This window comes from Mandrillus leucophaeus, unplaced genomic scaffold, assembly GCF_000951045.1.
Source record: "Mandrillus leucophaeus isolate KB7577 unplaced genomic scaffold, Mleu.le_1.0 Scaffold241, whole genome shotgun sequence".
NCBI lineage: Eukaryota > Metazoa > Chordata > Mammalia > Primates > Cercopithecidae > Mandrillus > Mandrillus leucophaeus.
Genome location: NW_012102488.1, coordinates 486364 through 509041, shown reverse-complemented (window position 1 = coordinate 509041; position 22678 = coordinate 486364). Strand labels below are relative to the sequence as shown.

The 22678-nt window shown below is 53.7% G+C and overlaps 1 protein-coding gene across 1 annotated transcript in view; it reads right to left on the bottom strand.

The window, feature by feature from the left end:
* Positions 1 to 2006: 2006 nt before the first annotated feature.
* The window catches only part of LOC105541583 (chromosome unknown open reading frame, human C15orf27), a 71064-nt gene continuing 50392 nt past the window's right edge, over positions 2007 to 22678 (bottom strand). The window contains exons 8-10 of the mRNA XM_011982669.1: positions 14350 to 14539; positions 4713 to 4775; positions 2007 to 3230 (exon numbers count right to left, since the gene is read on the bottom strand). Of these exons, the coding sequence (XP_011838059.1) occupies positions 2656 to 3230; positions 4713 to 4775; positions 14350 to 14539 (828 nt within the window). The 3' untranslated portion in view covers positions 2007 to 2655. The remainder of the gene's footprint in view (positions 3231 to 4712; positions 4776 to 14349; positions 14540 to 22678) is intronic.

The window sequence follows — 22678 nt, the reverse complement described above, 5'->3', positions numbered from 1 at the left end:
ACAGTGTCTAAGAGGCCTGTGGGATAACATCAAAAAAAAAAAAAAAAAAGTGGAGTGCCTATAAAACAAAACACAACAAACAAACAAAAAAAACAGTGGAGCTCTTTAGAGACCCATTGCCTAGAGGACAAACTGAAGAGAACAGCCAGCACTTGCCTAGCATCTTCCCCATGGCATCCCTCCCCATCCTGTGGTTCTTCCCTGGAGTAGGAGTCCTCAGCAGACGTTAGTGCTGGCAGCCGGGCTTGCAGCTCCCCCTGGCACGGGGCCAGGTTCATGTGCCTGTGAGGTAGCAGCACTAACCCCAGAGCTGGGACGATGGAGCTCTGCAGAAAGCCAGTCACAGCACAGCAAGGTGAGCCTGGAGGAGGAGGGTGGCCATTTCTAGTCCAGTGGGTGGAGATCACCAGTTACCGAGCCCACTGGCTTCTGCCCTACAGCTTACAAACCAAGTAATACCCTCCATTCCATCAAGTGGCAAAAGCCAAGTGACTGCTTTGCTTCCCAAAGCTAAACCTGGGAACCCCAGGGCCTGGCATGGTGCCAGCAGATTTGGGCCTGTTGCAGGGCCTGTCATTAGAGTTCAACCTCAGAAAGTTTCTTCAATCTCTCTGAGCCTCAAGTTCTTCAACTGTAAAATGGGGTTAGTGATACCTGCCTCATAGCATCACTGGAAGGGTTAAAGGAGCCCATGTGGGTAGGGACGTTGGCCCAGTGCCCAGTGATGGACGCTATGACAATGCTGCTGGTGATGCCTCAGGACAGCTACTCTTGCCCTTTATAAAAGTTTCCCCTTGGTAGGTCTTCTAATTACACCCCAAGAGTGACTCAGTTGGATGTTGCCACCTTTAGCACTTTTTTTGACAACTATTCATCACCCCGTGAATCAGGAGGGTGCTCTTTGCCAGCACGTGGTAGTTTCCTTCCTTTTCTTCCAATTCGGCCATCCTTCCCAAGTGGCTCCATGCCCAGGCCTGTGGGGTTCTAATGGGGCTTAGGCCCGCTCATTGCTCTTGAGGACCAGCCTGGGAGGCAGGAAAGGAAGCAGGTGCTGACCAAGCCAGGGGCGTGCTGCACTGTCAGGTGAGTCCAGGGGGGTCACAGGAGCTCCCAAGGACACCCAGCCTAGTGGTGAGGGCAGGCAGGACACATGGTGAGAATAACCCAGACCAAGGTAGAGGGGAGAAAGAACAGGCTAGCCAAGGCATAGGAGGACAGCCAGAGGGGCAAGAAAGCCAGCTCACGAAGGGGCTGAGTCACACTCAACGTTCTCTCAAGGCAGTGGGAGCCCTTTAAAAAATTATGTCTTCTCGCCAGGTGTGGTGGCTCACACCTGTAATCCCAGCACTTTGCGAGGCCGAGGCAGGCGGATCACGAGGTCAGGAGATCGAGACCGTCCTGGCTAACACAGTGAAACCCTGTCTCTACTACAAATACAAAAAATTAGCCAGGTGTGGTGGCAGGTGCCTGTAGTCCCAGCTACTCGGGGGGGAGCTGAGGCAGGAGAATGGTGTGAACCCGGGAGGCGGAGCTTGCAGTGAGCCGAGATCGTGCCACTGCATTGCAGCCTGGGCAAGAGCGAGACTCCGCCTCAAGAAATTAAAAAAAAAAAAAATTATGTCTTTCTACTCCCCTCCCCCGCCATATAAAAGAAAACATGATGGTCATACACACAAAACCCCTTGGAGGCTTTTAAGCAGGGGCGCTGAGGCTTAGCTGCCTGGGAAGATGCACTGGGAAGGGTGAAACCAGAGGCTGTGCAAAGAGGAGGCAGCTGCAGTCCAGTCCAGCAAGGGGCCTGGGTCTCAGCAAGGCCGTGATGGGGGCCAGGGACAAGCAATTTGGAGGGTGGAATGACCAGGATTCACGACTGCTCACGGGACGAGGAGGAAGTCTGGGATGCCATACGCATCTCTAACTGGATGGATGGTGGTACCCTGGCTGGAAACCACTCTGGACGCTTCACCTGGGTTAGCAACCAAAGGAAAACCTCCACCAACTGGGACTCTCAGTGCAGCTGGTTTTTATTATTAAAGCCAAGGTTGGAAAATGATTGTCCCCCTGCCCCCTAGGACCCTCCCACCCACCTCTAGATTGATCCCTTTATATCCTGTGAAGGTGAAAACTAGATTTGTCTTGAAGAGACTCAGAAACGCTCATGCTGGAATGAGAAAATGAGGACAAATGACATAGGCTCAGATGGTGGTCTCCGTGTGATTGTGTTGGACTCCACCCAGGATTCCTGGGAAAGACGGCTTAGGGGTGGGGCTGGACAGCCCCTGCTCACAGTGCTGTTCCCTAGAGTCCAGGGTGGGCGTCAGGAACGAAGGCAACGGAAGAGGCTGAGCTGGCCCCCCGCACTCTACCCTGCTGAAGCTGGGCCACAGGCTGGTTTTTGTAAAAATGGTTAAAAAGAAAACCCAGCCACGAGCACCACCCTCCCCTGAGCAGGGTGAGAAGAGGCGCCAGCTCTGGGCTTTGAGGTCTGAAGCTTGTGGCCTCCTGGCCTGGCGTCGCCTCCCTGGAGGCAGGCAGCACCCTGAGGGAGGCCAGGTGGGCTCCTAGGCCCCGCATGTGGCCCTTGGCAGCCTCCAGGGTCCCAGGAGAGCTTTGAGATGGCTGTCTCCCCTCCTCCCACCCAGCCCATGGCAGGCTCTAGGCCTCAGGGACCCTGTGCAACTTTTGCTCTTTGGATTCCAAAGATCTGAACTTGTCCTCCAGCACGGGAACAGTGGGCTGGAAGTGGATGACAGGCCTGATCTGAAAGACAGTGAAGCCCTCCTGGTTCTTCTGGTTGAACAGACTTACCCTGTGTTCCAGCTCGGGGCTGGTTTGGGCCGAGCCTGCTGGGCTGGGCCGGGAGAGGGGGGCTGGGTCCAAGGCCCTCTGGGATGGGCAGGGGTCCTCTGACAGGGAGGACAGCAGGTCCTGAACTGTGGCCTCCTCCACCTGCTGCTGGGGTGGCAGCGGCAGGGGAGAGGGGCCCAGTTCAGAGGATGGCTCCTCGCGGGCGGTGCTGCAGTCTGTGGAAGAGCCCAGCGTCTGGCTGCTGTCACTCTGGGCCCTGGTGACCGGGCTGCGGGAGGCACTCTCCAAGGTGGCGCCGGTGCCATTACCGCCAAGCTTGAGGGGCATGTCCAGAGAGAAGAGGTCCGAGGAGATGTCGGGCTGGTGGATGTCTATTGCGGCCGTGGTGACCATGCACACAGCTGCATCTGGGACACCGCTGTCTGCAAGGAAGGAGGGGATCTTGGTCACACTTCAACGTCTGCCACACCTGGGGGCCCTGAAGAGGGCAGGTGTGAGCCGGGCGGTGGGCAGTGAGTGTGGCTAGGCTGTAGGGCACCATGCCTTTGTGGAGGGAGGCCTTGGTAGAACTCCCTCCCAGTTCTCCAACATCACTGCCCTGCTTTGAGGGGGATTATGCCTCCTCATCTTGTTAAACTCAAGTGTAGGCATGTGACATGCTTTGGCCAGTCACCCATGAGAAGTGACCTCTGGCATTTCTGGGCAGAAGCTTTATGAGCCGGTGCTTTACCCTGGCAAATGTTCTAGAATATATGGTGACTGTTCTGTCAACTGGGTGCTGAAGTAACGGTGATGACCTGGGAGCAGAGCCCCTAGCCAACCTGCAGTGGGCTTTTGTGGCTTTATTTAAACCATCGAGACACAGGGTTATTTGCCACAGCTGCCTAACCTAGCCCATCCTAACTCAGGAAGCACGGTGTGCCAGGGCAGGGAACTTGGGTTCCATGGTCTGAGGAATGACTCCGTTTCAGATGGGCTGGCAGGGGTGGGGGCTGCGGAATGGGATGATCAGAGCCTGCTTAGCGTGCATCACAGGGTCACAGGACGCTCAGAGCTCTTTGCTCTAGATGAGAGTACCACGGGGCTGACCTACAGAGGGTGCAGGGTGGGGAGGTTTCTCCCCAAAGTTGTGGAGGACTGGGAGAGAGGTCTGGGCTGGAGACGGTGGTCTTTGAAACCAGCATATTGGATGAGGCTTTGATGGAGGAGAGAAGAGGGATGAGGCCTTAGGGAGGCTAAATTGTGGAAAACCAAAAATTCAAATGCATTATTCACATGGCCCAACATAATATTCTAGCCTTACAATGGAGCATACAAGGTTTTGGGGGCTGTGAAATTCAAACTCAAGAACTGCATGTGGAACCCTGAACTGGGAAGGGGGCTATGGAGAAACAGACACCAAAGGCCTCAGCATTATTTTAAAATTCAATCTTTCCCATAAGTAAAAACCACTGGGCTTCCCTGAGGTTTTTTTCAAGTGCAAGAACATCCAGCAGGGACGTACCCGAGGCCTGCTGCTTCTCACACCCTGGGGTGCTGTGGCACCTCAGCCTCCACTGTGCCCACCTTGACAGGTGTGGAGGTGGGGGGCACTGAGGTCACTTGTAGTTCTGGATTCTAACCCCCTTCCCATTTCAGGGTTCCACATGCAGTTCTTATGGGTGATGACAGAGCACCCCTATCCTGGCACCTGCAGGCTCAGCCCCTGGGCACCCCCAGGTCCAGTGCTGGACTTTGCTGGAAGCTGAAGCTCTGATATTTTAACCTTGAGCACTGCCTGCAATTATGGTTCACAGGCACCAGGTGATGGGCATGCTCTGGAGCCAGGCCGAGTTGTCCCTGCCCTCGGGTTTAGGGGTTGCTGGGGTTCTGGCACATGTAGAACAGCCCCAACCCAGACTTACCACTGCTGGGCCCATTGTAATACTGACTGATGTAGCTGTTCATGTCGTCCTTCACCATGGCTTCTACAGAGGTGGGGACAGAGAAGGGTGAGTGCATCAAGTTCATTCTCTTCCCCTTATACTCTTGTTCCCACCCCCACGGCCATAACAGAAGGCTTCTATCTCACAGAAGCCCTTGGTGTGTGTGACGGGAGCTGCCTCCTGGTTCTCCATGGGGACTGCCTGTCTCACCTGCCCCAGGGGCTGGACTGCACTGGGTGCTGGGGGACCCAGGTTCTGATGAAGCACCTGCCTTAGTACTGACCTGGAGAGACCCCTTCCCCTCTGTCCCGTTTCCCCATCTCTGAGATAAGGGGTGTGGAAATAACTTCTCAGGGCTTTTCCTTGTCTGGATGGCCTGAGCCTTCACTGCCTGAACTTCTCAAGGGCACCGGAAACACTGCCCTCGGTAGAGAAGCCTTGAAATCCCATCTGCAGGAATACACGGCCAGCCACAGGGCTGATTTGCCATCCAGACAGCCCCCTGGGGCTCGATCCACCTGACGGCTCCAGCCTTCCCTGCAGTACAGGAACAGACCTGGGGAGGTGGGGTGCTGGGGATCTCCACCACCTGCACTGTTCCTACATACAGTAGGTACTCAGTACATAATTACTGAGCAAATTACAGAAGGGGAGGTGAAAGGCTGTCCATGTCAAGGGGGATGGGAATAGGGTCTTAAATATTGACCAGCCTGGGCAACATAGGGAGACCCCATCTCTACAAAAAAATTTTAAACATTAGCTGGGCATGGTGTTGCACACCTGTGGTCCCAACTACTAGGGAGGCTGAGGTGGGAGGGCTGGCTGAGGCTGCAGTGAGCTGTGATCACACCACTGCACTCCAGTCTGGGTGACAAAGTGAGACCCTGTCTTCAAATAAATAAGGAATCTTGGTTCACCTCCTGAGAGAAGCAGGGAGGGAATGGGAGGAGAGTTGAGATTTTCAGAGTGGCCTGAGAGTGGGAGGAAAGCCAAGTGCTCGGAGACCCCAAAAGCCATCCTAAGAGCTAGGCCTTGTTCCAAGGGCAGCAAGGCAGTCAGGGGCCACAGGAAGGTCTGAACTTGGTCAGGTGTGATTGGGAGAGGCCACCCCCAAAGTTGTGGCAGGAAGACCAGAGACTGCAATGCCTAGGGTGGGGTCAGGCACCAGAAAGCCCTCAGCACGGGAGGGCTGAGGGCTGTCCTCTCTCTCCCATGAAAGTCTGGAAGTGCTCCAGGGCTGCCCCTAGAGCCCGAGTCTGCACCCCCAGGAGCTTCTCTGAGGAATGGCATCAGCAGACCCCCTGGGTTCTGAGAGCCCTTCCCAGGCACACCTGTGAGCTGCAGAAGCCAGTGTGCCCTGACCCTGGGAGGCTGGAGGCAGCACAGCAGGGCCTGGCTCTTAAAAGCTTTTCTGGCCTCTTTTGAGCTGTAAATGCCTGCAGTCAGAGGTATGTTTTGCACTAATGCTGGGGTTGAGGGAGGGCGGGCCCCGGGCTGGCTCCAGGCCCTGATCCTCATCAGCCAGCTACACTTTTCTTGCAGCTGGGCATCCGTATGCTGTGTGTACTGCCAATGCTGTCTAGCCTGGCTGCCACCCTGGGAAGCCAGGGGTAACTGATCCCTGCAAGCTGGAGGCTCAGGACCTCCAGGCCCTATGGGCCAGGTTGGAGGATCTGGTCAATCTTGGTTTTATCCTGAGACCACACCTGCAGGGACTCCAGAGGACCATGTGATGTGAGTAGGACAATGAGCTCAGCTGAAGTATCCACAGACCAGCGAAACTTTAACCCAAGAGCCACTTGCAGGAGGAGGCCAGGGTAAATGAGAAAATCCCAGATGCTGAGTTCTTGTCCTTGTGCTGCCACTGGCCTGCCATGAGGGCTCAAGCAGGTCCCATCCCCTCTCTGGGCCTTTCTTCATCTGTACCCCCATGGCACCGGTGAGGCTCTTTCAGATTGTGATGGGGCCAGGCAGATGGTTCTGAAGTTCCAAGAGGTGACGGAATCACAGCGGAGTGTGAAGGGACTAGAGGCACCTTGGCCAGTCCCCAGTGCAGGAGTCCCCTGGATGCCAGCCTGAGAGGGCTGTCTCCACCACAGCCTGCACACCTCTAGGAAGGGCGTGCCTGCCTCTTTGTGGAGCAGCTCTGGTCACCAGCTCCTGGGCAGCTTCTCATTCATCTGTGCTCAGTGGAGTCACAGTGAGTCCACCCTTTGCCATGTATTGAGCCCAGGAGTCCCTGCCTGCGGGGAGCACAGTCAGGGCCTCCCGGGACGTCAACTCCTGGTCAAACGGCCCATTAGCATTTAATCAGGAAGTGCCTACTATGTGTGAGGCTTACAGGTCCTGGTCCTGCCTTCCACACAGGTACCAAGGACAAGCCTATTTCTACTCACAGTCTCTATGACAGCCCTTCCACCACCTAAAAAGCCCCTCACATCCCTCCTGGGAAGTCTCCTTTCCTTGGAAAGCCCCTGTGCATTCTCTACCCCTCCCTGGTTTCCCAGCCTTTCCACCCTGAAGGCTTCACTATGGACTCCAGCTGTGACCAGAATGGGAGGAGGGACGGAGGGAGGGACTAGTGTTTACTCTCAAAGCTCCAGACCTAGGGGTCCACACTTCACACACTGATCTCCCTGCCCCTGTGCTGCAAGGCCGTGACTATTGAATAGACTGTGCCAAGTGCACCAAGATCCGATGTGATCACACTGCCCTAACGCACCCTCACATCCTCCGAGCGTGTTCAGAAACCGCCCTCCTCTGCCAACTCATGTGGAGCTTGTGGCCAGCATGGACGCCCAGGTCTTGTCTGCAGGAGCTGAGGCCAGGCCAGGCCTTTCCCACCCTGTACTCATGTAACCCCCAAGGAGGGCTCATCACCCTGGGCAAACGTCAGCTTGCTGGGCTCAGCCCAGAGGCTCAGCTTGCTGGAGACATCCTGAGTCCTGGCTCAGCCCACCAAGGTATTAGATCGTTCTGCTTTCTCTGTGTTGTCTACATAATTGAGGAGGCTCACATCTTCATGCAAGCTGTTGATAAAAATAACCTAAGCCAGGTGACCTTCAGCCCAGACATCCCTCCTGAGCTTTGAACTGGTCTGGCCGACCGTCCCTGGACAACTCCTGGCTGGCCTCCAGCTGCCTCTGACTCAACATGTCCAAAATAGAACTCGGTTTATCCATCCTCCTCCGTGGCATCCATCTTGGTGACTGGTTCCTGGCACTTTTTAGTGCCTCTCTCTTACTAACAACTTGATTTCCACCAAGTCTGTGACCAGTTGAGGGAACCCTGGCCCTGTGACTAGTCTTAGATCAGACTTCACGGACACTGTTGGCCTCACACGGGGCTGCCCACCTTCCATCTAAGAATAAGCCCCTGCCCCCAGGGGTTTGCTTTGATTCAGCCCTGAGGAGCCCTAGAGACGTGCAGGGAGAACCCACAGGACTGTGTTGCGCAGCCCTTGGAGGGGCAGGAAAGAATGGGCACAAACAAAGGCTTCAGAACAAAACAGACCCAGGGCCAACCCAGCTCTGCAGGGCACGTGCTGTGTGGCCTTAGGTAGATCCCTTAGCCACTCTGAGCTTCAGCTTCTTCACCCATAAAATGGGGATAGCAAATGCCTACCCTGCTGGTGAACTGGTAAGAGTCACTGAGATCATGAATGTTTAGCCCAGGGCCATCCCTTGCCTCCCTGAACCCCTGGCTCCAAAGTCTCAGTGCTTTCTGTGGCAGCTGCTCTCTGCTGCCCGGCGCCTTTCTTCCCAGGGTGTGAGCACTTTGCAAACCCAACCTGACTAATCCTCCTAAAGCCCGTCAAGTACAGTGGTGCCAACGCTCATTATGTATGTTTTACCCCTTGGGTGGAGCCCCCGACCTGCCCAGCCAGGAGGCAGAGGTGGAGAGAAAAGGTGGTGAGTCAGCTGGGCCAGGCTTCCTGGAGGTGGTGGGGACTGGTCAGGCTGCGTGGACTCTGGTGTGGCAGAGGGGCATGAGGTGCCAACCACATGCCCTGTGCAGACCCAGGCCCCAAAGCCCAAGGCAAGGCCCCAATTCCTGGTTTGGGCCCCTGCTCCCAAACTCCAACTTGCTCTTCCATGACTTGGCAGCCCTCACCAAGGGAGGGCACTAATATTCACTGAACTCCTACTGTATACGAGGGATGAGAGCTGCACGTATGACTAAATGCTCAATCCTTCTCAGTGAAGAACTTCTGCACCTGTTTCATTTTTGAAACACTAAGACTGAGACAGGACCAGCTACATAGTTTCTAGGTCCCTTGTTTAAAAAGTATTAAGAATTTCAAGAGGGTAACAGCAGAGCAGTGAACCAAAGTTAGGGCCCTGTGTGACCACACAGGTCATGCGTCCATGAAGCCAGCCCTGATCACAGAAGTAACTTGTTCAAAGCCAAATTGAAATTCAAACCCAGACCTGAGTCCTAAACCCATGTCCCTCCAGTTGCTTCAAGTGCTACTTTGTGTGAGGCTCTTTCAGATCTAGTCTTACAGCCCTGGGGTTCCTGGGGTCCCCGATGTCCCAGTCAGGCCCACACATTTGGAGGCCAGTGGAGAGTCTTGCCTTCATGATCACCCAGGCCCGCTCCTCTCCAAGGACAAGCACTGGTGCCAGCTCAGCTCCCTCCCCTGGGGCTGCCTGGCGGAGGGCAGGCACAGAGCAGGCTGGCCACATGCACCCCTGCAACAGTGTCTCTGGATGCTGCAACAGCATAGGGGACGTGAAGGTTCCCTGTGATATATGGTGAAATCCGTGGCACTCCCACCAGGGGCTGTAATTCATAAGTTATGGGCGAGCTTCAAGACTAATAAATTTGGGAGAGAAGTATTAATGACTACACAGGGGCACTGTGAACTTGGCAGGCCCCAAAGCCTGGAACTCTGCAGCCTAGGTTTTAAAAATGATTTGTGCTAGAGCAAGTCTAAACAGAAGCTGCTTGGCGTTGTCTGACTGTGACCTGCTGGCAACTGTTGAGACTGTGGAGCCGCTTCCTCCTCATGGCTGGGGCTGGCACCCCGCCCTCCTGGGCTGCCCTCCCCCACCCTGCAAAACACAGGGCCCTCCCGAGGCTCTGTGACTCACGGCTCATGTCTGTAGGTTAATCCCTGGATTGTCTGTGTCCTGTGCATGAGGTGGGCCTCAGAGCCTCGCTGGCCTGAAGGTCACAGTTAGTTAGCAACAAGCACTGCCCTTACTTCATCTCCAGAGTGGCCTACAGTGCTCTCAGCTTGTCCAGCCATAATTTCTAATGTCATGAAAATCCCTCCCTGGACACAGTTCCTGGTCAAGGAGAGATCAGCTGGGGGATGCCCTGTGTCCCTGGACCATGCGAGGCTGTGAATCACACGTGTCCCTCGCCAGCCCCATGTTCTGCCCTCTGCCTTGGAGGCACTGGCTTTGCTGTTGATGCTCTGGGGCTGGCTGTGAAACAATGTGCGGAGGGAGCTGCCTAGGCTGGGGCAGGCAGCATCCACAGAGCCGGGAGGTACCCAGGGGATGCCCCAGAAGCAGGGAAGAGTGGGCAGGGGGGACCCCAGGGCTGGATGGAGAGGCATCTGCACCTGCTCCTGGGGTGCATGTCTGGCACCTCTATGGGAGGCCTGGGCCTGCCCTATCCAGATATCCCCTACCCTAGTTTCCAGAAGGGTGAGCAGGGACACTGCAGACCCTGTGACACCCTGCTGGTGACACATAGCCAATCAGTTTCCCCAAGTGGCCTTCGACTCTGACCCGATTTCTCCCTTCTGCCCCTGCCTCCCTCCTCCTCCTCCTCCTGGAAGTTGCCCACTATGGGGATTGCAGAGAGAGGAGGAGCAGGAGGGCCAGGCAGGACTGAAAGCTTCAGAGCACTCCTAGAATGTGCAGGAGTATTTTAAAGGCTGGTTTGTTTGTGGAACCTCCAAGTCCAGATCTTGGCTCCCCTGTGGGCTCAAATGTGGCATCTGGCATTCAGGCTCTTGTAGGTCATTGGCTGAGGGACAAGGGCTATGCTGTTAGCTCTAAAGCCAATGACCCTGATGAGAGAGACAGAGGAGGTGTCGCGGAGAGCAGCCATACCGGGAGTGCTGAGACCTGCAGAAAGAACATCACGGGGCAGGCCCAAGCCCCAGGTGAGGTGCAGCCTCAAGACTGGCTGTGGGCAGAGCCAGGAGGCTGTAACAGAGGAAGATCCTGGAATGGGCTGTGAGATTGTAAATCTGCTCCTTTCATCCTTAGAAAGCCAGGCAAAGTGGGCAAAAGTTGTTCCCATCTTCCAGAAGAACTTTCAAAAAGAATAAGAAGGCAGATTCCACAAGCACCAGCCTTGGGGCTGAAAGCCAAGTGTGGGGTCTCTGGGGTGAACTACTGCTGACTGGCCTCAGCTCCTAGAGAAGACGCAGGGCTTCACAGCAGGACAAGTGATGTCAGAGAGCCTTATTTTGTTCTTTGATCAGTTACCAGCTTGAAGATTACATTCAATGCAACAAACTATGGAGAAATGGCTGAGGCAGGCCCTGAAGTAAGTTTAGAGGGGAGACACACATAAACGCTTATGGCAGCGGAGCAGGATCCAGACCTGGGAGTCGGTGTAAGGTTGCCAGGGAAGGGTGTGGAGATCTGGGAGCTGACTCTAAGATGGGTTCTAAGCATGAAGAGAAGTCTGGTAGGCAGGCTGGGCCATCCCGTGAACAGCATGCAGAGACTCAGAGACCGCACAGAACATTTACAGAACTAAAAGTTCCATTCCTCTAGAGTGAAAAGCAAGCTGAGGAGGCAACCCGGGGCAAGATCATCAGGGGTCTTATGTGCCTGCCCCCTCTTAAGGGTTGAATGGGTACCGCCTCTTCATTCATGTGTTGAAGCCTTAACCCCAAGTACCTCAGGATGTGGTCTTGGAAAGAAAGAGGTTGCAGATGTCATTAGGTCAGATGAGGTCCTTATATGACTGGGGCCCTTATAAAAAGGGGAAATCTAGATCCAGACATGCGCATAGGGAGGATGTCATGTGCAGATGAAGAAGACAGAGCAGGGTGATGCTACTGTAAGCCATGGATGCCGAGGACTGCCAGCCGCCACCAGGAGCCAGGGGGAGGCCTGGGACAGATTCTCACTCCCAGCCCCCGGAGGGAAGCATCCATGCCCAACCCTGATCTCAGGTTCCGGCCCCAGCACCGTGAGACAATACGTTGCTGGAGTTTGTGCTAGCCAGTCTGTGGCATTTTGTTATGGTCGTCCCAGCAAACTAATCCACCAGCCTAAGGGGCGTGGGCTTTTTCCTGAGGGACACAGGGAACCAGGAAAGGCAGAAGTCGGGGAGTGGTGTGAAAGATTTTTGGAACAATCACGGTATGGTGGGGTAGGGGAGACTGCAGAGGGGAGAAGAGACTGCAGAGGGCAGGGAGCTGGGCAAGGTCCAGACATAATAAAGGCTGAATGATGAAGATGAAGAAGGGGACTGTTTCAATTAATCAGGAATTGGCAATGGGTTGTGAATCAGGACCTACCAAGCCCTGGAGTAAAGGCAGGAATCAAACAAGCTACAGATGAACACTGATGACTACGAAGTTCTACGAAGTCCTGCACGAGGCTACAAAAAGCCTGTTGCCCAAGGCAGGGCTGCTGGGACACACGGCTCAGATGAGCTGTGTGGGGAGTACGTAAGGCTGGGTCAGCTATGAGCTCAGCCAAGTGGTCCCCACAAACTCAGGAGCCTTCTGGCTGCATCGTGGGGGTCCCGGGTCCAGAAAAAAAAAGCAAGAGTGCCCCCCTCAACATTCTGCCTTGGGCTTGCAGCACCCCAGTAACTGCATTCATTTGTGGATGTTACTCTGAAAGGGACCAAAACACTGGAGAGCTCTGGGAGGAGGCAGTACAGCAAGAACTTGGAGAGCGCGTCCCCTGAGGGTTGACTGTGGAAATGCAGGTGACGTCCCTGGAGGAGAAACAATCTCTAAACGGTCTCAGCTGGGATGGCACTGCCTGTGCGTGAAACCCATGGCCAGCAGGGAGGCAGGAGCAAGGGACCAGGCCGCAGTGCAGTCTGAGGAAGAACTTTCTTACAGGCAGAGCCGTGTGGAGGTGGGGTGGGTTCCCCAGGGAGATATGAAGCACTTATTCTTAGAGGAGGGCGAGCTGCGGCTGCACGGCTCATGGCAGGGAGTTATAGAGGGGATTCTCACATCAGCTGAAGGGGTGGACCCAGAAGTCCCCTCTAGCCCCCAAATCCTATGTTTCTAAGATCTGAAGATCTCTTAAAAGAGTGGCTGGACACAGTGGCTCATGCCTGTAAACCCAGCACTTTCAATGGCTGAGGCAGGAGGATCCACTTGAGGCTAAGAGTTTGAGACCAGCCTGGGCAACATAGCAAGACCCCATCTCTACAAAAATAAAATAAAAACATTAGTTGGGTGAGATGGTGTACACCTATGAACCCAGCTACTCAGGAGGCTGAGGTGGGAGGATCACTTGAGCCCAGGAGTCTGAGGTGGCAGTGAACTATTATGATACCACTGCACTCCAGGAGTGAGACCCTATCTAAAAAAAAAAAAAAAAAGCGACCATTCATTTCCCAAAAGCTGTTTGCAGTGTGTTGCAGTGCCTTACAGCCCTTAGAGCTTCCTCACAGCCATCGGTTCCTCATAGGTCCTGTGAGGCAGAGGAACTGAGCTAGGAGTCCATTTTACAGAAGGGAACGCTGAAGCCTCCAGTCACGGAGCTGGGGAGTGGCAGAGACTGGAGCTCAGGCCTCTTGCCTCCCGACCTGCTCAACTTGCCCGGCTGTCTCCTCACTGCCCTGGAGGGGACACGGCATGCCAAGGAAGAGTGGCTCCTGGATGAAGCTGGGGTTTTGGGTCCCGTAGCCCGAATTCACAGTCCAGCGCCACCATTTCCTGGCTTGGGTGGCCCCGTGCAATTCCCGAAACCTCTGAGCCTCGCAGCAGCCCTGTGAGGAAGCCTCAGTACTGCTCCTATTTGACAGCTAGCAAAACTGAGCCCCCAAGAGACTCCCATCACATAACTGGCTGATAGAAGAGTTGGGATTGGAATCTAGAAGTAACTCCCTTCCATACAGGACCCTACCCTGGACTGTGGCTCGTGTTCCCATCTCCACTAACATCACTGTCCCATGAATTCTCACCGTCTGCAAGGCTCAGGCTCTGGGCTGCTGTGGCCCCGGGCCTGGACTTATTTGGGCCCCAGTAGATGGCATTCCAGTAGGAAGCCCCAGACCTCTGTCTGGAAGCCTGGCTCTGCCACTTATTAGCGATACGCCTTTGGACGGCTTTCCTGGGTCTCAGTTTCTTAGCTATACAACAGGAAAGTCACACCTCCTCCTCTGGCTGCCGTGAGGACAGGGAAGACACCGCACACAACGCACGCCGGTGGCCACAGGCATGAAATGGGGACGAGTCATTTCTAGTTTGGGTCGGTGGCTGGACTACATACTCTCCTGGGCTCTGACAGGCAGTACCAAGGCTACGGACCCGAGGGTGTCCCCCAATCACGAGTTAAGGAGGGGCAAGGAACCCCACCCACTCTGCACACGGTCCCGGGGCGCGAGAGGGGGGCGAGGGGCACCCCTGGCCATGGCACTCTGGGGCCGGGTGGAGATGCAGGCTTACCTTGCGAGGGCTGCAGCTCCTCCACGACGCTCTCGGCCGCTGTCTCCTCGTCCCACGTGCCGGCCTCCACCACTTTGAAGCGGCTGCGCGGCTGGCTGAGCACGTGCGGGGCCTGGAGCGCCGCCTCGCGCTCCGCAGCCAGGTCCAGGTCCTGCTGCGCCAGGTGTGCGCGCAGCTGTCGGATCTCAAACTGCAGAGACAGAAGGGCTGGGCTGGATCAGCTGGCGGGGGCCTCCAGCCTGACCTCTGGGCGCTTTGCTCCCACATGGGGGCGGAGTGGGGAGGACTGGGCTGAGCCTCCTGCGGCTGGATGATTCCTTAGGAATCTCCCAGCATCGCGGTTCTCAAGAGCTTCTTAGGGTTGCGGAGCCTTTTCCAACCTGTGCGATCCTGTGTCTCAGGTGCCTTGCAGTCTGGCCCCCATCTCACGGATGCCCGGGTGAGGAAACACAACGTGTTTCCTTTGTGGAAAGGCCACTGGACGGGGAGTCAGGAGCCCTGGGTGCAAATTCAGTTCTAGCTCTCCGCACAGATGTGTGACCCCAAAGGGTGCTTGACAACATGAAAGCCTCGTTCAGATGCCTTACACTGATGACTAAGGAAGAACCGGAAACCTCGGGACACCCAGGGCCCGCATCCCCTCCTGGGGACCCCATCCTGGCGTCACTGCCCGCTTGTTTGAACACTGGCTCATTTTCTTCCAGCAACGACCACTTCCCTCCTCCACGAGGAGGCACCCAGGACCAGACCGGGTTCAGTCCAAGCCATGTGGCTTCCTGGCCCTGTGGCCTGGAGCAAGTCCTATCACCTATCCAGCCTGTTTTCTTTTCTGTAAAATGGGGTTTTCACCTCTTTGAGGACTTGGGTTGCTTCCTCTTAAGGGCTTCCTCCCAGGTGGAGTGGCAGCCTATTTGAATTTCCCGCATTGCACTTACCACCTTTTGATATTATTGTGTATTTAACGTTTTGTTGATTTTACTTTTATGAAGGTAAAACACACACACAACTAAAAGCATTCATGAACAATAATAGGGTGGCCAGGCAGCAAGCTGGCCTTGTAAAAGCTGCACACATTTTAATTTTGTTTTACTTTCTGTTGGGGAAAGCTTCTTGGAAAGGCTTCCAGATACCTCTTGGGTTTGTGGCTGAGATGGCTGTTTACACGCCAGGGTCTTCCTGGGACATCAGGGCCAACGCGAAGTTTGGGTCTGACATTGCAGGTCCGGGCCGCGGGCTGGCAGGAAGGAGGGCCTTCACCGCCACCTAGTGTTCCCCGCACGCCTCGCACCGCTTCTGCACGGAGCGAGTATGGAGGGCGGACAGCGAATACCACGCCCGGGCGCCCTGCCTAGGAGGTTACCTACTTACCAATGCTGCCCAAATGCACCTCTCCAGCCCTGACCCCTCAAACTGAGGTGTCAGACTCTCACCACCAATGCCTCCATGACAGTATCACTTTCACAGGAGTTGCAAAATCAATCTGGTCAAAGCAGGACTCTTCACTGTCTATCCAAACCTGTTCCTCAAGTGTTTTCATCTTATTTTAGCTGGAGCCAAAAATGCAATCACCTTCCTTGCTTCCTCGCTTTCCCTCACCCCAACATCCCATCCATCCCCCAAGTCCAGCAGCTATCGCGCCTCCCTCCACCTCCACTGCCAGCTCTGGCCCCTACAGCCGCGGCTTCTGGGTCCCTCTGCCATCACTCTAACAGGACTCGTGGGGACTCTCCTACACCCAGGTCAGATCATGACACTCCTGTCCATAAACCTCGATGGTTCGCCACCCGACCTGGGAGATAGCCCGAGCTCCTCAGCCTTGGCTTACAAAGCACCTACACCATCTGGCCCTGCCCACCTGGCCAACTTCGTCTCATTCGCTCTCCCGTGACCTGACCCCAAGACACAATCCTTCTTCTGGTTCTGTAAAGATACCAAGCACGCGCTGGTCTCAGGGCCGTGTTCTCAGCTGCTCCCTCTGTTCCAGATCACATGGTGGCCCCCCTCAGAGGGGCCTTCCCTGATCTGCCACCTAGGACAGCCCCCCAGGCACTCAGTTACATCAGTCTATCTGAATTCTCTGCATTGCACTTATCACCTTCTGATACTGTGTTTTTAACGTTTTATTGATTTTACTTTTGTGAAAGTAAAACACACACACAACTAAAAGCATTCATGAACAACAGAGTGGCCAGGAACCAACCTGGCACTGGACAGCCTCCCAATGTCAGTGTCTACAGGTTTGGTCTCTGGGACTGCACAGGTTTTCAGCTTACTGCCTGAGGCTATAATTTTGGTTGCCTCTGTGCTGTGAGTAGGGCAGAGGAATACGGCAGAGGGTCCCACTTTTAGGGGGAAAGACTTTCATTTAATCCTCATTTTCAGCCCTCCACCTTTCCCCAAGTCCCTGCCTAACCCAGTGCCCACATGCAGAGCCCCCTGGTTCATTTTCTCCCGAGGACAAACCCCTGGACTCTTGCAGGGTGGGGGAACTCAGTCTCCTGGCCATGCAGGATTTGGAAGGGCATCTTGGGATCTTGAATATTATGCATGTAGACCTTTAGCCATCCCCACCCTGTGTCAGCTTCACACTACACCCCCTTCCTCCCAGACTCTCAGGGGTTCCGAGGGGAAATGTACCCCATTTCCCTCACTGTCCTCCTCTGTGGGCACTTTAGTGACCATTCTCCACTCTGTTCAATCAGTTACAACTTTCTTGTCTAGTCTCCATTTCCCCCCAATTCACTAAAATCTCTTTCCTCTTTGTCCTGATGGACAAGACTTAAAGAGACCTTCCTTCCTTCCTTCCTTCCTTCCTTCCTTCCTTCCTTCCTTCCTTCCTTCCTTCCTTCCCTCCCTCCCTCCTCTCTTTCTTTGTCTCCCTCTCTTTTTCTTTTTTGAGACAAGGTTTGTTGTGATGGACAGAGACCTTCCCTCCCTCCCTCTCTCCCTCCCTCCCTCCCTTCCTTCCTTCCTTCCTTCCTCCCTCCCTCCTTCCCTCCCTCCCTTCTTTCCTTCTCTTTCTCTGTCTCCCTTTCTTTTTCTTTTTTGAGACAAGGTTTGTCGTGATGGACAGAGACCTTCCTTCCTTCCTTCCTTCCTTCCTTCCTTCCTTCCTTCCTTCCTTCCCTCCCTCCCTCCCTCCCTTCTCTCTTTCTTTGTCTCCCTCTCTTTTTCTTTTTTGAGACAAGGTTTGTCATGATGGACAGAGACCTTCCTTTCCTTCCTTCCTTCCTTCCTTCCTTCCTTCCTTCCTTCCTTCCTTCCTTCCCTCCCTCGCTCCCTCCCTTCCTCCCTCCCTTCTCTCTCTTTCTGTCTCTCTTTTTCTTTCTTTTTGGAGACAAGGTTTTACTCTGTCTGCCACACTAAAGTGCAGTGGTGTGATCACAGCTCACTGCAGCCTTGTACTCATGGGCTCAAGTGATTCTCCCACCTCAGCCTCTTGAGTAACTGGGACTACAGGCACACGCCTGGATAACTTTTTATTTTTGTATTTTGTAGAGACAGGGTCTTGCCATGTTGCCCAGACTGGTCTCAAACTTCTGGAGTCAAGCAATCCTCTACCTTCCTCAGCCTCCCAAAGTGCTGGGATTACAGTTGTGAGCCACTGTACTTGTCCAAGAGATAGTTTCTTAATTCTTAGCACTTATGATTTTGTTCTTTACTATCATTCCATTGGGGTTTGGGGAAGGAAATCAGATAAATATTTGTGATCGTGCCATGATATGGTTTGGCTGTGTCCCCACCCAAATCTCATCTGAAATTGTAGTTCCCATAATCCTCATGTGTCGTGGGAGGGACCCAGTGGGAGGTGATTGAATCTTGGGGGTGGTTACTCCCATGCTTTCTCATGATAGAGTTCTCACAAGATCTGATGGTTTTGGTTTTGTTTGTTTGTTTGTTTTTGAGACAGAGTCTTGCTCTGTCACCCAGGTGGGAGTACAGTGGCACGATCTTGACTCACTGCAACCTCCGCCTCCTGGGTTCAAGCCATTCTCCTGTCTCAGCCTCCCCAGTAGCCGAGATTACAGACATGTGCCCAGCTAATTTTTGTATTTTTAGTAGAGACGGGGTTTCACCACGTTGGCCAGGCTGGTCTTGAACTCATGACCTCGTGATCTGCCTGCCTTGATCTGATGGTTTTATAAGGAGCTTTTCCCCCTTTTGCTTGGTACTTGTCCTTGCTGGTGCCATGTGAAGAAGGACATGTTTGCTTCCCTTTCTGCCATGATTGTGAGTTTCCTGAGGCCTCCCCAGCCATGCAGAACTGTGAGTCAATTAAACCTTTTTCCTTTATAAATTACCCAGTCTTGGGTATGTCTTTATTAGCAGCGTGAAAACAAACCGCCATTTTTAAAGGATGATCAGTTTACCTCTTGTTCAGCCCCCAGTGGTGTTCCAGTGGGGTGGGTTTGGGGGGGAAGGCATACTTCTAGCATGGCTGATTTCAAGCTATCAACAAGACGCCCTTGGGGGAAATGTGCACAATGGGTTCTCGTGAGCAAGTGACAGCTCCAGCGCACCCCTGCCACCCTCCACCCCCAGGAGAATATCATCTGTGAACCAACAGGGGTCTTGTCTGTTTTGTTGCCTTCGAGAGGCATTCAGTAAACATTGCTGAATATATGAACAAATCAATGCAGGAAACCAGTTAGCCTGTTCAACTCCCTGGGTTTAGACTGGGCCCTAACTCCAACCACCAACTGAGCTGCACCCTGTCCCACAGCTAAGACGAAGACCCAGGCCTCATGCTGGCTATGCACTGAGCCCTGACCCTGCTCACACACTGAGCCCGATGCTGGTCACAGACTCAGCCCTAACTTTGGGCTCACACTGGGCTCAGACGCTGAACCTCGACAACCCAGCACTTAAAACACTCAAAGGTGGCTGGAGGTTCACAGAATGAGAAAGCGAGGCTGGCTCGTTATAGGGCGGCCTTTATGTGCAGGCTGAGAGCGGGCAAGCCACCCCCCTGGCAGCAAGGTCTCAGGGCGACTGAGGGCCCACGAGGCAACCCTCCCAAGCTCTGCCAGGGCTGGGAGCCCCTCCCGCCCTGCTGATCTGAACCTCCCATGGGCACACCCAGCCCACTTTCTCCAAGGCCACTCATCGAGGCCTGCAGGCCAGCTAATGGCTTCCTGGCCGCTCTGAAGGGATACATTATTGATGGCTTGTAATTGATATGGAGCTGCCCAAGAGTGTCCCGCTGGAATTCAGGCCAGACAGCCAGAGGCCAGGGCTTGCCCAGCCCCAGGCCCACATGTGCAGATGTAGGCACATACACAGAAGCAAGTTTCAGCTAAAGAGGTGAACTCCAAGTGTGTGGCAGTTCTCACATTCATTCATTCAGTAGGAAGTCAAGTAAACCATGGCGGGGCGATGTTAAAGGGTGGTACTTATGGCAGGGGAGGCATGGTGTGTACACGGGCCAGAGGGCCAGAAGGTAAGGGACTGGGGAGCTCTGCCGGGGCCCCACCAGGCAGAGCCTGTAGCCACAGTAAGATGTTTAAAGAACAACTGGAAACCACTGGAATCCTCCAAAGAGAAGGGTAGAGAGGTGGGAATGGCGGTGCACAGTGATCCAGACGAGCATTTTGAAAGGACTATGCTGACTGCAGAATGGATAACAGATTGGATGGGGCCAGAATGGATATAGGAATGCCAGCTGGGAGGCTACTGCAGCAGTCCATGCCAGAGACAAGGAGGTATGGATGAAGGTGGAGACAGTGGAGACAGAGATAAGAGGAGGGATAAGAGACTACCTTGCAGGTGCAATATCAGCACATGGCATGGACTGGAATGGGGATAAGGGAGAGGACAACCTGCTTTGGGGACAGATTTTGGCAAGCTTCACACCCAGAGGGTGTGGGGTGGCTGGATGCTGTCCATCTCGCCCTGAGAAGGAATGACTGACTCCTCAGAGGGGAAGCGCACATGGGCCAAATGGCTCTCAGCCCAGTCACAGGCTGGGACAGCCCAGGGGGGCTTCAGGAGGTGCTAGCGGGACCCTTAGAGCTGGGCTCCTGGCTCCTCCTATGCTTATCATGGCCACATGTGCCTCCACAGTGTTTCCCTGGGGCCCTAGGACATCAGGGCCTCATGAGTCAGATGGGAAACTGAGGCCCAGAGGTGGGAAGGAGCCTCTTGTGCTGAGAGGGAGGGTGGGGGAAAGGCTAGGACCACATGGTGCTTCAGAAGCAAAGCAGGGGCCACAGCCTACACCCCTGGCTTCCAGCCCCCAAGACCTTGCACCAGGGAACTTGCAGCCTTATGGGCAAGATGGAAGTGACTCAGCCCAACAGAATCCAGGGCAGCTTGATGGTAGCAGGGGCCAGGAGAACAGGAAGTCACCAGAGGGAAAAGCAGGGGCTGGAGGCTGAGCCCTTGGCCCATCACTCCTCCCTCGCCCTGACTTTGGATGAACCTCTTTTCTTCCCCTGGCCTCGGTTTCACTGTGTATCCAATAAGGCAAATGGACTCACTGAACTCCCAAGTCTATGACGAGCTCTGTACCAGCTCCAGGACCCCACCCGGAGGGAATGAAGTGTAAGTGCAGTTAAGGCTCAGTACTGTCTTGAGAGCCATCCCCTACTCCCTGCCAAAATGCCCCATTCCTGGAGAACCATCTCTTCAGAGAAAGATAACAGAATCCACAACCTCTAAAATGCATCATCAATGATGTGTAGCACACCATGAGAAGCATTCATCATGCAAATAAGCAGAAAAACATGATTGGTTATCAAGCCATAAAGCAGTTAATAGAAGCTGACCTGGGTAAATATTTGAGTGAACAGACAAGGACTTCAAAATAACTACAATTAATATGTTAACAAAAATACGGGGGAAAGACAGACAAAATGAGTGTAGTGTTTCAGCAGAGGGTTAGACTCTATAAAAAGAATCAAATCAAACTTTTAGAACCCCGATATACTGTATCTGAAATTGAGTAGTTGGTTGGATGGGTTTAACAGGAGACTGGACATAGTAGGCTTGTTGAAGACAGGTCTATAGGAAAATATCAAAACTTACAGCCATTGAAAAAGGAGAGAGGGAGAGAGAGAGAGAATGAATAGTGGAGCAGAGTAAGATCTAAGAGAAACGTGAGACATAACCAAACAGCCTCAGGTACAACTGGAGCTCCAAGAGGAGAAGAATGAGACAGGAGACAGGTGCAATGAATAAAGAAAGCATGGCCAAGAACTTCCCAAATCTAATAAAAAAAATCAAGCCACAAATTTAAGAAACTCCTAAGCAGAATAAATACCAAAAAACCCCACAGAAACCCACACGGAAGCACCTTGCAGTAAAACTGCTGAAAGCAGGAAGAAACACAACGGGACGGGGCTCCCCAGGGCTCACATGGGCCTGTACCTTGGGAAAAGAAGGTGCACAGTGGCTTTGATGAAGCAAATCTTCCACTGGCAAATGGGCCCGGTGGGAAAAAAATAGACCATCCCTAGGCTTGGGAAGAATTAAAGTGCAGTCACATACCCATTTAGTGCACAACATTAGCTAAGTATTTCTAATCAGATAACCTGCCCAGATCATCTGGGATCCACAGGGAAGCCCACAGTATGCATTACTGGAGTGAGTCAGGCCCCTTCCATCAGGGCCGGGCCTTTCCATCGGGGCCGGGCTTTTAATGCAAGATCAGGAGGGGTCAGACTCACCAGGGCGGCAGGACAGGCACACCCAGCGCTTCTCCACCTTTAATGGTCTGGTTGCGGAGTCCAGTTGACATGGGCCTTGTCCTGATCAATGCACACTTTGGCCAGAAGCTCGATGGTATCTAATGTAATAGCAGTAATTCTGCTCCATCCTATTAGTGCTGTCTGCACAGACTGCCCTGCCTTCAAACCCATCTGCTGTTAGGATAGCATCCAATGTTTATTTCCATTAGTTTCGCCATTGTTGGTAACAATAAAAATCAGGAGACAGTTGCAAACTAATGATTTAGGAGCAGAGTAAAGCTGAGATCGACCTTGGCCCCTTTCCATCCACTGTGAAGATGCCTGGTAGTTGGCCATAAATTTAAATTACGGCAAAAGGATAACATAAGTTATTCCTCTGATGGCTAATTTTATCAGCTAAATAGGCTTGTCATTAAAGCTATCGGCTGTTTTACAAATCACTTCCCATCTTAAAAAAAATTTTCACTTCCCACAGTGGAGATCCTGAATAATCCAGGTAACAAAGGCTATTGTGCTGAGCCGGGGACTTGTGGCCTCTGTAGGAAAAGAAGGAGCTCTCTGGAACGAGTCAGCCTCAAGCCCCATCCCTGGAGCCAGCATGGAACCACGGCTCTATTCCTGCTATTCCTGCCCTTTGGCCC